This window comes from Chanodichthys erythropterus, chromosome 13, assembly GCF_024489055.1.
Source record: "Chanodichthys erythropterus isolate Z2021 chromosome 13, ASM2448905v1, whole genome shotgun sequence".
Taxonomy (NCBI): domain Eukaryota; kingdom Metazoa; phylum Chordata; class Actinopteri; order Cypriniformes; family Xenocyprididae; genus Chanodichthys; species Chanodichthys erythropterus.
In genome coordinates this window covers 27,013,146-27,031,926 of record NC_090233.1, presented here as the reverse complement: position 1 = coordinate 27,031,926, position 18,781 = coordinate 27,013,146, and the positions used below count along the sequence as shown (strand labels likewise).

Here is an 18,781-nt window from a genome sequence, read left to right as displayed (position 1 = left end):
TCGCATGAGATCACAGCAATAGCAAACCTCTATGATACAATTAAAGGTGCTAAAGAGGATGTTTTGTTTTATACATTTTTGCAATATTACTTGAAACTGTCTTTACTAACTGATAAAAGACTATTTATTAGGTGCACTGAAAGGAATAATATTAATGTACATCATCTGTGCACGAGGTAGGGCCTTAAAAACATCAGCCAATCTGGTTGGCCCTCTGGCTTGTCAATCACTGCCGTGACGTTCCTTGTGAGAGACGAGCGTGGCTGCGCTCTCCAGTAACTTTCCACACTCCACAGGCACTGCATGCAATGTTTTTGTCAGGAGTAACAACTGCAGATTATGAGTTACCTGCGGTGAGTCCGACATAATGAATCCAAAAAACACGACACAGCTATTGCCGGTGGTAAACACTCGTGTTCCAATACTCGTGCACGAGTTTTGGGAGGCGTTCCTTTGAAATGAGCTGTGAAGGAGGGGGCTGTTCTTACGCATGCGCTCATTTCAAAAACTCAGTAACAGTCTTTGGATTCTCAGCCGACGAAAAAATCCTCTCGATCACCTTTAAATCCCACATGGCTGAAATCAAGCTCCGTCCCATTTATTTTATTTATTTTTTCTTGTTCGAGAAGCCGTTTCACTCAGATATTTCACAATAGGGAAGAAAAGACCATTGCAACTTCTGTTTCATGCTGACTTTAAAGATAATCCTTTATACTTAAATATAACATAAGATAAAGTGATAAAAAGGAGCGCTGTTGAGGAAAGATGGCCATTAGGCGGTTGCAGTTTTATTGCTCATCTCTTGTGTTGCTGTCTTCCCTAGGGAGTTGCCATTATTGCAGCAAAAATGGGACCAACACATTCAGCAGTGAACTCACACGCAATACCATGTGCTACTCTCCATCATTCCCATTTGCACATGCCATGCAGTCAACTTTCTCCATCTCTCACTGTAGCTCACTCAAAACGCAAACACACACAGACCCAGCAACGCACTCACAGAAACACACATTCTTTTAAAACTGGGAAATGGGAACAGGATGTTCTTTGGCAGTTGCCAATAGCTTTAAACCACACATAAAGATTGTACTTATTTATAGAGCAAAGGTTTGAGGAAATGTGTCCATAGGGAGCAATCAAACCCAGAGTCTGTGTGAAAAGTATAATGTGTCTATCTTAAAATCCATGCATTGTCATTGCAGAAATCTTTTTATTTGTTATTTGTTTGTTTTTTTTAATATGCACACAATATGAAGAGCCATTGTCATACACAGAAGTAACAATTCACTTTTCTTCTTTATAAGTATATTTTCTGTTTCATTCAGTCACGCACACACACATTTCCACACACTCATTCTCACAGAGACCCTTAATTACAAATGATTTTAAATTTTAATCTGTCCCGTTATAATTTTGCACTCTTTTTGTCCTTTCTTGACTCGGTTTCATGACTTTGTTACATCATTTAACATCTATTTCCTTCATTCTTTGTTCAGTCTGTTAGCCTTTGTTCAGGGGATCATTACCATGGCAACGCACTGGAGAAATGTTATTGACAGCTGAACAGGCAGCATGGTTAACTTTGAAGCAAATGATGACATAGAGAAAAGAGGCTGATTGCAATGTAATTCCACAGAATGAGAGGAGGGGGAAATCAGAGTCGAGAGAACATAGAAAATACACAACGAAGACATAAACCGACAGAGGTAACTTTGTAGTTAAAGTGGAGCAAACTTAAGAGGAGACTCCAGAGACAAAGACGAGCACTCACTTATGTCCATTTAAGAGTCTTGACAACATCCTATAATGTTGTTTTTGCAGTCATCTTCCCACATATTTTCTCGAGTGATGTGCTCATTATTTTTGATGGTGTAGATTTAATGGATTTTAACTGCACTTCTGTCAGACCAGAATTTAAAACAAGAGTCCATTCAAGAGACTTCAGTTCAGTCATTCGATCCCAGTCACATTATCAGGACATTTTAAGGACCTTTTCTATTGTACATTGTTTCATTTGTGTGCTTTTGTCAATTTCCCGTAAGAAAACATTTCACATGCGCTAAAAGTCTCTAAAACATACACATTGTACATGAAATCTACACATATCTTAAAGCTCTTGGTACATTTATAAAGTAAAAATCGCAAAATTCAAGATGAATGAATCAGTGTTCATACTTGCACAAGTTCATTCACAAATCAGCCTGAAAACTTCTTTTGTTTTTATACATAAAAAACAACAAACAGGGGAGAGAACAAAAGTTTTGTTAGTGCGTTAATCATGTTAAATATGTAAATCTTTCTTTTTTTAATTTAAAATTACACAATATAAACAAAGTACAAATAAATTGCCATCATCATGATAATGGAGATTTTAAAACATAATTAGGTTGAGAGAGGGATGAATTACGAAACCGAGGCGGCAAGAACAGAAGCGAGAGAAAAGGAAAAAGTCAGAAAAGAGCAAAGAAGAGAGAACAATGAGCAGAGTAATTGTACTAAATGACATGTTGACCTTTTCCACTTCCACAGGGGACCAAAGAAAACAAACTGAAGGAGCGAGGGAAGAGCAGAGAAAGAACAAATGAGAAGAAGACCGGGAGGGGAAAAAAGAAAGGGCGAGAGATGAAGGGAGGTGCTTGAGGGACACGAGGGGATAGGAGCACAATATTCACATTCAAGATGTCTGACCTTTGGAAAGTGAGTTGAAGAGAGAGACGGCAGTGAATGTGCTGATATACACGTCAGCGTTTGTACATAAAAGATGGCAGGGTGGCTCTTTTAAATTAGTATTTTGACAGGGGTCCGAAGGCATGCGTGAACAAATGACGTGTAGGAGTGCTAAGTAAACACACTCGAGCGAGCTCGTCGGGCCGATAAAGAGATTCCCCGAGAACACTCAAACTTGCGCTGAGTCAAAAAAACACGCTCGGAAAGCAGACGAGACAATATCACGTTTCCTTTTCATCTCATTCACACGCACATAAACAGCCTCCATCTGCGTACATGTGCGTGATAAAGAGCCTTGCTGATGATCACTTGGCAATGGCGATCAGACAAAGTGGCCAATATGCTCGCTAATGGCCTGTCAGACAGATGAGAGACAAACTCCCACAGAAATCTTTGCACTCCTCTCCTCCCAGACTGCCTCTTTCTCTCATTTCCCTCCCATCTTCCACACTTTCTTCTTTTATCCTAACCTCTTTCTTCAAGAATGAAGAATTAGAGGAGATTTGGTCTTGGCGTGTGTTTGCCGTAGTTGTGCGTTAAACAATACGGGGGAGAATGGAAACGGGAACCATTCCAACATTTCATTGTTGTACTTAGTCCTCTATTAACTATTTCTCTAACCAGTGGCAACATAATTGTACACTTGATTCAGTGTCATTTTTATCAGAACTGAAGTATGACACTGAAGAGCAGTTGAGTCAGAGTTGAGATCTGACAGCTGGGGTGTGAAGAAACTTCAAGGCCTGATGATGAAGAGATTGTCACATGGAGGGCAGGACTTACAGCACAGCCACACGACAGTGTGACTTTTTAGCCAAATTAATAAACAGGACAACAGAAAGCTCTCTTTCAGATCAGCAACAACAAATGTCCTTGTTGTTTTCCACATCGACCGTCCCATATTTAAGTCTTTTAAACATCTATTTTTATTTTTTTCACTTCCTCACATTTAAATATTACTTTTTGCACGTTTACTTGCTCTCTCGCTCTTCGCGTGTTGGTCGAATCTTCATTTCTGTGAATTTTAGCGAATACTGCCACCCGGTCCAGGACGACCACTCGATTCCGTCGGCGTAAGAGGTGTGCTGTCCGCGCAGGTATTGGCCATTCAGGTTGGAGGTGTGGCAGTTGCGGTACCACCAGGCGCCGTGGTAGAACGAAGCGCAGTTGTTCTCCGAATGATCGTTGTCTCTGTCTTTCGTCGTGAACTTCATTCCGTTATGCTTTAGCAACGAATCTCCTGATTATAGACCCATGTAAAAAAGAAGGGGAAAGAGGAGAAAGACAATTACACTACTGTTTAAAAGTAAGACAGTAAGAAGTCAAAAGTGACCCGTATAATTTTAAAAATATTTCTATTTCAAATAAATGTTGTTCTTTTGAACTTTCTGTTTGTCAAAGAATCTTGGGAAAAAATTATCATTTAGGCAGCACAACAGTTTTTTAACAGTTTTCAACAGTATCTACCTTTACATGGACTCTTATAATCCGATTGTAATCAGACTTATCGTCAGAATAAAAAAATAACCACGTCAATCGGAAGGAATTTGCCAAATATAATTAAAAGATAATTTGGATTATAAGGGGTGGTTTAAACCTTTTCTAATCCAATCGAGAGGACATGTGAACACTTCTCTGCGCATCTGCAATGATGTAGAAATGGCATAATGACGCATGGAACGAGTTGTTGTTGTTGAATAAAGTGTCATAAATGACTGTCGTGTCATTCTAAAATTCTGTGAAGTGGAGTAAGACAATGTCCCATTAGCCCTTGTTTTGCACTCTAATCCATAGACGCCTTGTTTTGGGTGTGGGAAGGGGCATTTTTACTGCTTGATAAACATCCCACAAGCAGCACATCACAAAGCTTCATGTGCTCGTTGTTTCCTAAATTAGAACTTGAAATAGATAAATATCAAATCTGCACTTTAACACAAAGAAAAAGAAGCAATGTAGGAGAATAGCATCTGCAAACAGCAGGAAATTATGTATCTTCGTGCAGTATGTGCATGTCAAAAAATCAATTTCGACTTGAAGCTTGTTACGTAAACACGTACATCAACCCAGGTCTGGCATCAGGAGGGGCTTGGGAGGCTATGATGATCTCTACTTTTATTATTAAATTAATATTACAATTAATTTGCACTGCAATCATTTCATTGCCCATCACCACATAACCGCATAACCGAAGCGCTGCAGTGATAATAAAATATGTTAAAACATGTTGAAGTAGATTCAGCTCTCACCGGTCCGTTTTTGCTTTCACTTTCTGTAGAAATAATTGACTGGGGTTTGAGACTTCTTCACTGTCATAACACTAACACAGAATTTACACATTGCCCTTAGTGATAGCCACTGGCTTGCCTTCATGTTTGAAAATAGAAACGTGACATTTTCCTTTATCAACAATTGCTAGAAAAATGGACAATGATTAACATTTCAAGTGTGTCATGTCCCATGATAATAAAATCGAGTAAATTATTGAATAAATGAGCAAATAAACAAGTAGACTAAATTATCCAATGAGGGGAGCCTCTGACTTGTGGTTCACGCAATTTTAACAAGACCCCCTGAGAATTATAAAACCCCCCCAACAGACACAAAGTCATGTATCAACCATCATCACTTTATTATTTATTTATATTTAATGAATTTATTCCGATTTAAACAAAAAGTCTCCATAAAAACAAAGCTATTGATAATAATCAAAAATATTGTACACTTAAGTCGCAACAGAGCTGACAGTAACACTTTATACAGTGCCGTAGATACACGTTTCTACATGTACTTATTATAATAATAATTCTGTCAGGACCACTATCGTCATATATGATAGATAATGCATAGAGTTTGTATTGGTGGTATGGTTCTGTTCTGGGCAAGAACTCCCTGCGCATCCATGCAGCCTAGCATGGATAAGAGCAGGGAGAGCAGCAATAACCCCCCCTAGGGTAAACAGAACAGAACCAACATATGCAGATATCATTAAATGTCATAATTTAACGTACACATATTCGAGAATTAGTCTGATTCAGGGGAAATAATAAGGCCAATTCTGACTGAAGAGAGGAGGAGCTGGGGATGGAGGTGGTTAATTTGCTCCTGAGAATACAATAGCTGCTGATAATACTGAGGAGCTTATATATAGATGCTGTGATAGGCATCGTATTCCTATAGGTAGACGTAAGCAAAGACTATAGAATAACACAAGACGTGTCATTCGTATTGTTTGAATGGGAGAAAGTGTAACGTGCAATATGGCGGAATAAGTCCCGCCTTCTAAAGCCAAGAGCCAATCGCCGAATGGTAAAGTCATCGCGTCACTTCAGCGGCCGTTAGAATCACCGATTTCTATAGAAACAGTCAGACGTGCGCCTCCGAAGAGACGCGCATTTAGGTCTGCGCATGCGCTTTAGCTTGATCCAGTTTTTTTTGTCATGATTCGAGCGTTTAGAAACTAAATTTATGAGTCGGTTGTTGTTAGATTTCACTGGTGATTTCAAATATCAAATTTAATCGTAAGATTGACGAACAGTTTTGGAGAATCTGACGTTTCCCCATTCAAAGAGATAGGAGCTGCATGATGCCCAGGATGCCTGAGAGGCGTTTCAAAGATGGCTGCCGAGTGAAATGACTTGTCTTAAAGGGACTTTGACGTAAGTCACCTGGGAGTCAGCTGATGCAAGCTTTACTGACATGACCTGCCAGAACTGACGCTAACGCTAGATCAGAAAATTATGCATAATTAAGTAAATACATGTAGTTATTTAATAGTACTCATAATTTATTTGAGTAATTACAACGTAACTACGGCACTGTAAAATAAAATGTAACAGAGCTGACTTTTGTTATTCTAGAAATAATGCTGTAAAACTCATCACAGAAAGCTTTTTCACACAAACGACTCCAGACGCCTAGGAACATGAGATGAGTTAGCATACACAAGCAACCTCTCATCTCTGTGGCCCAGATGAAAGCATTTACAGCATTTTATCTCATTTTGATGTGATTTATGCATATAGAGCTTTAGTCTCTCTCATTTTTTTTTCTTTCTTTCTCCCTCACACTGCCATCCTCATCCTTTAAGACATCTTTTTGCATCACTTAAAAAAGTAGCAATGACTCACTCTTTGTTGAATCATTTTATTAGTCTCATCAGTGACTTTTTGATAATCCTCTTTCAAGAACTCATGCATAAACACATGGGTACATGTGGTACTCTATAATTACATAAATGTGTTATGCTGTTTTTCTAAAGGTAGTCTCAAATAAGGGGTTGTTCGTTGATTGGTCAAACACATTTCAAACACCGGCACCCTTCATTTTTAAAAAGCAGTGTAAACATATTTACTTCATGAACATAGAAAACAGCTATAACAGAATTGACCTGTTGTCTGCAGGGTTGTGTTCTTTTCTCTGCCTCGATGATATGTAATTCTGAAAGTTGTCATAGGAGATTTCTTTTCTCTTAACACCACTTTGTGCTCTTTCAGTCACATAAATTATGAGTTTACATTCCATTTCCGTTATCAAAAACCCATGACACACAACAAACACAGCTCCGATCACAGCATCCTCCATCCACCGGTTTTTAGTGTTTGTAAATGCCACGCTTAGAGATGTCACTGTCGGGCACTTCAGAGGTCCTATTTCCGGTGCGAATGCAACCAGGAACATGGCCTGGGGGAGAAATTGGTTCTATCCTAGTAGCTAGTTCCTATAAATGAGTTCAGTGCAAAAGTCCCTATTGTCTGATGGAATGACATACCCTTTTCTGTAATATAAAGGCAACTACTATAGATTTTACACAAAAAAGTCTGCTTGAAACTGTAAAGGATTTTTTTTTTAATGCAATAATTCATTTTATAATTTCTTTAAAAATGAAATAACTAATGAAATAAAAAAAAAAAAAAAACATTTAAACCTGATAAACCTGAAAATAAACAGTTTTAGTTCAATTTTCAAGTATAGTGCTTTTAAAATCTTAGGGAGAAAGCTGAAGGCAACAATGGTAAGGAAAATCTCCCTAAAAAGATACAACACAACTATTAATGAAAATAGGTATGTTGCAAGGAAAGAGAAACAAAACAGAAATAAAATGTTTTTTCCTCCACAAAACTATATGTGTTACAGTACAGAAGGGATGGAGACAACAGGAAACAGGTAAGTGATGTTTATTAAACAACCAGGAGAACTAGGAGCACGCTGGTGACGAGACAGTAAGTATACTGGAGGTAAGCATAGAAGACGTTCTATGTGCAAATGAGACCGGACGCTGACTGAAGTGTGTGAGTCTTTTATGTCGTGGCTGATTGGGGTGCTTATTGGTGACAGGTGCATGTGCTCAGAACTCTGGTGAGGGAGTGTGCTGTGATTGGGTGATGGTGGAGCCTGGTGTGTCTGTGACAATATGAACATTTTAAATAGGGATGCACTGATACCATTTTTTAAGGACCGAGCAAAGCCACTGGAAGGCAAGCCTGCAACGTTTAGCCAAAAAAGCGTAGCGGCTAAAACTAAGGCCCAATCCCAATTCTACCCCTTCCCCTTTCCCCTTCCCCTTTGTTTTGCGCGTTCACGTGAAGGGGTAGGGGTGTATTTTCTTACGGTAAACAGTATTTTAGTAATCAATAATCACTCGTTTTATGTTGCCTTTAATCTTGTGTTCATGTATACGGTTATGTTCTCCGAAAAAAGATTAGTAAAAATCGCTATGAAAACAGTTCGCTAATGTTTTTTACTTTATGATAGTTCCACAACATATTTTTTTATATTTTATTGAAACCCGCGTTGATTTGACAACATAAATTCAAATCCAGTGGCAGCTAACGTCTTTTTGCCGCATGCCTGATTAATGTATTGTTCTGTTGTGGTTACGTCCATAAATACGTTACGTTACATGATATAAACAAAACGTGCATTCAGTTTGCGTGCTTATTCATCAGTATTGTATATTCTGTATCAACCAGGGACTCCTGAGGAAACACGCAGGTTCGTCTCCTTTGTCTTATGCGAAGAACTGAAGACAAATGCAAAAAAAAATAGCTGTCGCCCAAGCAACAGAGATCACTACAGCTATCGATGGCATCTTAAAAGGCCAATTCACACCGCACCAACAAACAATTTTTTTAGCGCGACCCTTTTTATTAATGAGACCCATAAGCATATACAACCATGTAGCTAAACAAGCCAAAACTAATTATTAAAAACGAAACTGAATGTAAACCTGCATTGCTCTCATAGTGGTTAACGTTACCTCTCTCTTTTGGTGAAGTGGAGCAGCTGCTCTTGCTGAATGGCACGGATTGCACTATGGACTATTGTACCTTTTGAAATATATATATATTTTTTAACAGTATTTTATTTTTTATAATGAACAAGCTGCGATGTCACGTTTCCACTGCTTTGTTGTGTGTGTGTGAGGCGCGGGCGCGATCAAACAGCTGTCTTTGCAGGGGACTTGCCTCATCGTCATGGCAACAGTTCGTGGACAGGTCAGATTACGTGAGTTTGTTGCCGTCTGTTGGAAAACTGTTCACACCGCGCAGACATTCCACGACCCGACAAACGCCGATTAAACATGTTCAGTCGGGTGAAAACCGACTCCAACAGACGCCAACAGGGGTATCACACCGATGCAACAAACTCCAACAGACGAGTTTGTTGGCTGTTGTCGGTGCGGTGTGAATTGGCCTTTAGAAGTGTGTGATAAACATCGGCACACCTATGACGTAGGAGCTAGCGACGACTTATGATGATGTGAAACGGTCTAGTAGTGGTGTCCCATTTCTTAGGGGAATTTTTTCAGCCCTACCCCTTGACACTCTGTTTCAAGGGGCAAGGGGAAGGGGTAGGCGTAGGGGTAAGGGGAAGGGGAAGGGGTATAAAATAGAATTGGGATTGGGCCTAACGCTCCCCTCCTCCAGGGAAGGAGACCAGAGGCTGTTTTTTGAATGGAAGTCGATGGATGAGAGGCTTCACTATGCTGATTAAACAGCTTTTGTGGGGAAATAGCTAATTATTTAATTAATCGACAGCATGTTTGATAATCTTCAGAATGTTTTACACTAAACAATACTTTCGTTGGGAACTATATGTAGATTTTAGCTTGATAAAAATGTATTTTTTCAAGAGAAGGCAGACTAGGGAATGTTGCGACTGATGTCACTGCCATTATACGATAGGCTCCAATGGTAAGAGATACAAACCCTCTTATCTCCCCATTATATACAATCTCTGGACCGAGTACGAGTGCCAATACTTTTTTTCTGATACTCGACGATACCAATACCGATGCCTACACTGTAAACGATTTCCGTTGTTTTCACAGTATTATACTGTGTTCTCAACAGTTCCCTACTGTAGAATCTGAGTACAGCATATTACTGTAGATTTTCACAGCTTGTTACTGTATTCTTAACAGTTTCCAACTGTATAAGCTGTGTACAGTATGTTACTGTAGATTTTCAATGCATTCTGGGAAAATATTAGCCTACTGTATATCTAAATACAGTAGGTTACTAAATGACCATGAAAAACAACCGCACACCTCCTCACGCATGACAGACTCATCATGATGAAAGCCCACAGCATATGGTAGGTTAACTTTTCTCTTTTTTCACTTTGTTGTATTCTGATGTTAGATATAAAGCTACGTTTTAGTTAATACATTTCCATAAAAATACATGAGTAAGCGTTCATTTTCTGGCATTTTCCTCCTGCAGCGTGGTGAAGATTAAAGTCAGAGGACGGAGTAGCCTACGTGAAATTGGTAGGTGGGTATACTTTAAAACACATGTAATTGCCTTATCTGATTTATACAAATGTTATTTGCAAAGTATAAATACGTTTAAGTTATTAAATATATGTATAAACATCGGACCGGGTGAGCATTTCCCATTAAAGCGGAATTTTCCTCCCGCAGCGGCGCTGGCAGACCGGCTGGACCATCGCGAGACAGGCGGGAAGAGCCGTTGTAAAGACAAAAATCCTACTACCTGAAATTGGTAGGTAGGTCACTTTTAAAACGCATGTAATCGCCTTTTTTTGTTTTGTACCAATATTGTTTGCAAGGTATAAATATGTTTTTGTTTATAAATATCCGTAAGAACATCGAAGCGGGTGCTCATTTCCCTGTCAAGCCGCACTAAGTAGCTCTTTCCTCCCGCAGCGGCGCTGGCAGAGACCGGCTGAACTAACGTGAGACAGGCGGGAAAAGTCGTTGTGAAGACGAAAAGCATTCGTGAAAATGGTAGGTCAACTTTAAAACGCATGTAATCACTTTTTTTGTTTTGTACCAATGTTGTTTGCAACTTCAAGGTATAAATACTTTTGGTGCTGGTGCTCATTTCCCAGTAAGCCGTGCTGACAGCATTTTTTCCTGCAGCGGCACTGGCAGACGTGCTGAACCATCGTGAGACGGGGGGAAGAGTCGTTGCAATAAAGAAGACCCTTTCTTTATGGCATATGGTTTTAAGATGTAAGATGATATGTATTCACTGGTTATTGTTGTATACTGCTACTAATTAAGTACTTTAAGTACTTTAACTTTAACTTTATTTTTATATTTTATAACATTTATTTTCCACTGGCACAATGTGTTAATGTGATTTCAGTGGTATGAATTTAATTGTATTTTGTTAATTGATGAAATTAATATGCTGGTAAATTTCTGTATTGAAGTTCAGAAATGTAAAAGATGAAACTCAAATAAAGTTGATCTGAAGCAATTATTTGTGTTATTGAATATATAACAGTTAACTTAAAATAAATAAAAATGTAAAAATTAAAATAAAGTACAGCATAATGATGTACTTTATTTTACAGTATGATTAAAACTACTGTAGTTATTTTTGCGGTAATTTTGCTGTTGTATTAAATACAGCAACTACTGGATAATTGTTGCCAGAAAGTTATTTCGCTGATTGCTCCAGTACTTATATGTTTTATTTTTTGTTATTTTTATGCTATTTCTTTTACAGAAAATATCCACTTCATAGCACCTCTTTATGACCCTCTGGGGGTCCCCACACCCCAGTTTTAAAACCTTGGTCTAAAACACACTGGCATAAGCACACAGTGGCATTATGTATTAATGTCTTTCCCACCTATTTCCAAAATATTCCACCTATTTTCACTGCCTATTCTGTACACAGAGAGTGAACACATGACATTAAATGGTTGCAGCCTCACCCATCATTTCTATTTTAGTAAATGGGATTGACTGACCTACAGTACATTCAACAGTTATCTCTGAATGAGAATATCATGGATGTGCTGTAGATTAATGTTATTTTAAGAAGTAAAGAATATTTGCATGTAGCTTCTCTTTGTTTCCGCCACTCTGTCAGGCAAGTATCTCGAGATCTAAAAACCTTTCAGATTTATAAATCTAAAGAATCAGTGTGGCAAGAGCATTAAAAGGTCAGCATGTTGGTCAATGACAAGTCGTCTTCTATGTTGTCTTCCCTCAAGAAGTGTATTGTAGTGTCAGTCATCTGATGCAAAAGGCATGTGGTGTTATTGGCCAACAGAAACAAACCTTCCCTATTTCCGTGGCTAAAAAGGGAATTTGGAAAGCCATCCTGCCTACTGTCCACTTCACAGATTTTTTTGGCAGGAGGGCAGGGTGGTGATGTGTCTGTTGCCCTATAAACTGTTTCTGTCAGCTCAACACAGAGAATACATTCCAAACAAGAGCTGGAACAGTGTTCCATGGAGATGGAGAGAGACGGGCAGAAAAAGAAAGCGTACCAGGATGAGTACAATAGTGGTAAATGTCAGGTGGTATTTCTAAACCTCACTGGGATTCGTTCAGAACCAGTTTGTGTTTAACCTTTCATCCAGCCTAAAATACAGAGGACGATCCACAGAAGAGGATAATGTTTCCAGAATGAAAGCGCTAAACCTTAATTCCTCTTTTCTAACAGCCCATGACCTTGAAGATCTTCAATCTTCTGATCCACAGTCCGTTTTACTCAATAGCCTCAAAGACAATACACCGAGAAACTGATCCCAGACCGGGTCTCAATTTCCCCCTGGAAACACGCGTCATTCAAGCTTGACAGATTTTGTCTGCAGCTATGGGAATAAGCCATTAGTCACACTAGGGTCGCACAAGCCCACAGAAAATACTTGTATAGCTGCCGATGACATTTCTGCATTAAGAGTGTTATACCCAGACATGTCCTTGCAAACGCTCCGATTCGGTCACCTCCTCTTGGGAATCACTTTTGATTTGTCATGGGGATATTATCATGTCAGAAAGCCTTCAGGTGATGTGGTAATACCATGTGTGCCTCTCTAAAAAGGCTCTGTATAAACCTGCAGCCTGCATAAAACATGCTGCAGATGTGCAAACTTAAACTTTTGCTCACATGCCAGCATGAATAAGGGGTCACCTTGACACTGTCTGTATTTTGAGATGTATTTAGGGACCACCAGGCCGGTCCAGAGCACAACTGCCTGTCAAAATTCAATGCAAATGATCACAATAATACTCTCAGCGCTGTGATTAGGGAGACCTGTCAGGCAGCAAACAGGAAACCCAGCAGCTCAAGGGCATGAAGATGCTGCCCAGCAGAGACCACCTGCTCACCTGACACCAGCACTACACACACGATCCAATTCGAGCCCGGATATACCTGCTGTCCAGACAGGAGTTCTCTCATCTCTCTTTCATGCTCTCTCTTCTTGGTGTATTTTCCTCAGTTCCTGCTCTTGAGTTCAAACTCAGAATGCTCTTTCTATTTCTGTTTATCCTGCTGCTCACTTGTTTCTTACAAGACTCTGAGAAGCTTTCCAATTCAGTTTGTGTCTACGTTCTTGACGTTTGACTAAGTCAATGATAACTGAATGAAAGGCATTTAGTCGTCAGGGTGTGTGTGTGTGTCTGTGTTTGTGAGGGCTGGGTAATAATATAAATTTTTCCAATTAATATTGATAATGATTGTTAAAATCATTAAATTGTTAAATTGTTACAACATTCAGTAACCAGTGTGCACAAACAAATAGGTTTTTTGAATGAATAAACAACATACAGTGTGACCAGTATAGTCTGAATCACGAACAGATGACTCTTGTGAGCCAGTTCAGTCAAAAAGGTACATTTTGACAAATATAGTCCAGTTCATGAAGAAATTACTCCATTGAGTCGGTTCAAATAGATGAGTTTTTCGAATGGAATTAATTCTGAATAAAGTTGAGAGCTTGAGTCAGAATCAAATTGAATTAGGAAATCTGTATTAATACCCAGTCTTAGTGGTTGTTTGTGTGTGGCGATTTGCAGAGTAAGCGTGATATATGTTTTGTTTGCAGCTGCGAAGTGTCTGAAGAGTATGTTAAGTGCCATGATTATTCTGTCTGTGCCATCAAGCACTGAAATGGACCAATTATCTGAATGAATAAGCACTTATTACTGTTGACTGAGATTTAATCTTGCTAACTTATTTGCATACAGGGTCCTTCAAAGTTACTTGAATATTAAGTATGTGATTTAAACAAGGCATACTAATTGCACAATATTGAATATATTGACCCACTGTCTGTAGCTTTATGTATTTAATATGTAAATATGTATGTGTACCTGCAGTGCCGGTGTAATCAGCAATGGTGAGGGGGTAGCCATCATCCTCAGGATCAACAGAGAACAGCCCGACTCCAAATACACCGTATTGCGCAAAAGCTGTGCTGTTCTCAAAGTCTTCAAGATCTATGCGCAATTCGTAGTTTCCTTGGATGGAGAGAGCATGGATCTGTTTCAATCCTGATGAGAGAAGGAGAGAAAGACCAATTCATTTTATGATCATTTTTATTCATAGAAAGTATCATTGGATTATTAATTAGTGCAGTGAATAAAGTAAAATATTTTAACTAATTAATTACACAGGTTTCTGTTTCCTCATGAAAATATTTACACATCAAATCATTTATTTTAATACATATTTTTAAACATAATTGTAATAACAGTATATTTTGTAGTATATTCAAAATAGTATCATTGATATCAAGTACTAAGAGGGCTATATTACCAGTACCATTCTTAAACCGATCTTTTATTTCAGGATTTGAGGATAAAATGACTAATAACGATATGTTTTAATACTTTTAACATTTAGTAGCAAACTGCAAATCATCCGACTGCTGTTTTGATTATTCTTCACAACAATTACAGAATCAATCTAATTTAAATAAACTTACAAGAATCATTGCATAAATCCATTATAATAAAAGTATTATTTAGCTTTGCATTTATGAGAAAAAAACTCCAGATGATGTTTCTGTCAGTCACTCTTTCTTTTAAAATGAGATTTCAGTTAATTTTTTTTTTACTTCAAATCTTTTCTACTTATTCATAAAATTACTAGTGAAAACATTTAGTATTTATGTTTTGATATGGATTCTCGATCCTCTGTTTTAATAGCACAGGTATCGATACTTCTATCCGTACCTACGCCTGTGTGGCTTAATTTCAATTCATTTTGATCTATCAAGTATAGCCAAATGTAGACTGCAATGCACAAACAACATTGCAGAAGAAACAAAGGGAAGAAAAAAAACATTACCATAATCTCTGACAGCGGAATAACGAAGGCTGCATAAATTATGTTAATTATTTTTAACGTTACACAGCTGATATTAACGTTACACTCCCCCACCCCCCATCCCATCCCATCCCCAGTATGAACGTGTAGTTTGTTCTCACTCACTGTGGCTTCCATATAAAACAATGTTATAAAACACTGAAATGCTCAAACATCTATTAATATGCAGAGCAAATGCATACTTTAAAAATTCATACACGACTACTATGCATTAAAGCTGCATGGAAAACAACCAGGTCTTAGGGGAGATTCACTCTTTTTATATTTTGTTGTTTTTGCATCACATTTCCAGCATTAGACCCACAAGCACCTGATAGGAAAAGTCTTGCAGCACCGTCGTCACATATCAACACTGAGCTGAATTATCAAAATTCATTTGACATGCATGGCACAGTGTGACTACAAACATATGAGTATACACACAGAAATAGGCAAAAGTGATAAAGAAAAACAGAATGATTGATAAATGAGGGAAACAGTAGCTTTGAGGCTGGAGAGCATACGAAATTGAGCCTTTTCTGTCTTATGCAAAAAATAAATAAATAAAATGATTTATTTTTGAAAAGAGGAAAAGAAACCTGCTACTTTCACATGCAATTTACATAACTTTAATTCAGGCTTAATTAAAACCCTTGAGATTCTCCCTGAGGCTCGTTTGGAATAATTAAACATTGGGAGTATTTTATGCCCTTCTTGCTTTCTACCAAAAAAGGGGGCCAAACAGGCGAGTATGTGCGCATAAAACTCAGGTGTGCCTGAATTTTCAATTAAACATTATTGTGAAGACATTTCAAACGTAAGAACTAAGCTGCATTTTGTCTTGAATTATCATACTGATTGCTCAATTTAATAGCGAGAGTGAATGTGAGTCAGAATGTGCTGCTGGATGGCTTTATCGGGTAAATGTTTCTTCTTTGATTATTACGAACTAAAGCAGAGCAGGGAATCATTCCTGTTCTTTACTTAGTACATGTGATGCTCATGTTTTGAATAGGGCTGGAAAGACGCATTGATGTAATCGATTATGTTAATTGCATGAATTATTCAATTTGCATAGAATGCATTGATTTGTTGAGCTGTTTATGGTCAATCCCAGTGATGGTGGCTCAGACTCTTAGGCATGCTGAAAATAAGCCGTTATTACAAAATATTGAGCCCGATCTAAAGTGTAGATGTGAAAAGAGAACATCTCAGGGCTCTCCTACCTCAAAACGACAATAATCATTTTATTATTCGATTAATCAAACAAATAATCAACAGATTAGTTGATTGAAAAATAATCGTTAGTTCATGCTAGTATGCAATTTTACCATACAAAATCATCAAAAATGAAAAGCATAATAGTAAAAATTATGTCTGGCTGTTACTGGTCAATATAACCTCTAAGAAAGCCAACACAGGCTCATTGGAAAAACGTACGTGTCAACATTTTTGCTAAACACAAAATAGGTACCAATACGTACATATCACTGCAGTTTCTAACAGAAATGAACACTAAAAGCAGTAAAACAGCAAGCACTCTTAATCGTTTTCACACACAATTATGATTACGGGGCAGATTATGGATTAGTAAAGACTTGTTTTCATGCAGCTCCTTGCACAACTATGTTATGACCTTAAACACTTTTTACCATAGTGCATACTTTGTAAAAGAATATATTTTGGAGTTTTCATCACTTAACCAGCTCCAGATGTTCAGTTTTACTGATGTAACAAGCTTGCTCGGTAGCTCATTTGGTACAGAATTGTACTTGCAATGCGAAGAGTTCGGGTACGAATTCAATGAATGACGAGTAGAAGAGCTCAGAGACCAGAGATCAAAAACAAGCTAAAATGCCATAGTTACAACTATGCTTTTATGTCACATTTGCTTTTGTTGACACTATTGGGTAGGTTTAGGGTTTAGTGTAGTTTTAGTTTATTAAATGTGATGGAGCATTAAGCTTTTAGCGCCACTCACTCATGTGTAACCTGAGACGTTCCCTTTCGAAAGGGAACTCGTTTTGTGTCCAAAGCGCTAGGGGAACGATATACCAACGCTGCCATGCTGAGGGGAGTGCATGCCACAAATGGCAGTGGCAACTGTCAGAATCCGGCAAATTTAAATGAAATGCCAGACCCACTCACACTACAGGGCACAAATGAGCTGACAGCACTCCCAGTGGTCAAAGCCTCAGCTACAAGCCTCAAAGCGGCCTCCATATCTTACACATGAAGTCCTGCCAAGGCCGCACAAAGGCCTGGAACCAACCACTTCAAAGGAAAGGGGTCCCTTTAAGGGAGTGTGGCTAGGGGGCCAGAGGAACCCCAGCCAGTCACTTCTCAGGGGAACACAATCAACCCCAAATGCCACCAGGGAGGCTGACCTGGCTTCTAGCTGAACTAGTAGCCTAGTCTTCCAACAACCTGTCTGTTACTCTGAGTTACTCTGCTCGATCCCAGGAACTACAAAGCACCTATGTTTCAAGGCGCTAAGGAGGCCGTGCACTCTAAAAAGGAAACCTCGCGAAGGGAATGTTCACAGCCTAAGAGCTGATCTAACTGGAAGGCTTCAAGGGAAGCCTTCAACCACTGACCAGACTTAGGAAGCTAAGTACTCAAGCCCACTCTCAGAGTGAAGAAAATACCAGCTCGACCTATCAGGTGAAAAAGGTTAGCCAAGCCAGCAACACGCAGAAGCGTGTGGTCTCAGGGAGGCCAGAAGGCCAACCACCTGATTACAAGACCCTGCTGACCGATACCCAGCTGCTGGGAACTTGCATCAGGGAGGCCTACTGTGTCCAACCACCTGGTACCGAGTCTAGACTGGCAGAGAATTAACCATACTGTGGGAAATTCACCTCGAAAGGGGCCTACTAAGGCCACACATCTCAATGGCAAACGTTCACTGGCTGACTGTGGCCATTGCTAGCTGCCATACACATACTTATTAGTGGCTGGCTCTCAGAGAGGCCTGTTAAGGCCTGTTGCCTGAAAATAGTTGCTAAGGCCAACATCCTGATAGCAAATAGCTAGTTAGCTGTCCAAAGCCTACACCTTGGGCTCACCCACAGGGAGGCCTGCTGTCTTCCAGAGCAGCCTGCTAAGTCCAACAAGCTGAAAACAAGCAACAGCCGGATGCCAGATGCCCACACTGCTGGGGACTCAACCTCAAAGAGGCCTGCTAAGGCCTGCCATCTGAAGCAAGTCCACTTCTAAGTGGCTAAAATGTTCTAAAAATACCCACACAAAAGGGAGCTCGCTCACAGAGAAGCCTCTTAAGGCCTACCCATTCAAAATCAAAGCATTGCTAGCTGAGCTTTCACATACCAATGTGTTGGGGACTTGTTCACAGGGAGGCCTATTAAGGCCCAGCTAAGTCTTGTTGCTACAACATCGACACTAATGGGGCTGACCACAGAGAAGCCTGCTAAGGCTTCCTATCTGACGGCATAAGAAATAGCTACATGACC

General features: G+C 39.2%; 1 protein-coding gene across 3 annotated transcripts in view; it reads right to left on the bottom strand.

The window, feature by feature from the left end:
- Positions 1–3,283: 3,283 nt before the first annotated feature.
- fibcd1b (fibrinogen C domain containing 1b) overlaps positions 3,284–18,781 on the bottom strand; it is a 124,946-nt gene continuing 109,448 nt past the window's right edge. For all 3 annotated transcript variants that reach the window (XM_067408015.1, XM_067408013.1, XM_067408014.1), the window contains 2 exons: positions 14,312–14,491; positions 3,284–3,967 (listed from right to left, as the gene is read on the bottom strand). In XM_067408015.1, the coding sequence (XP_067264116.1) occupies positions 3,699–3,967; positions 14,312–14,491 (449 nt within the window). In that variant the 3' untranslated portion in view covers positions 3,284–3,698. The remainder of the gene's footprint in view (positions 3,968–14,311; positions 14,492–18,781) is intronic.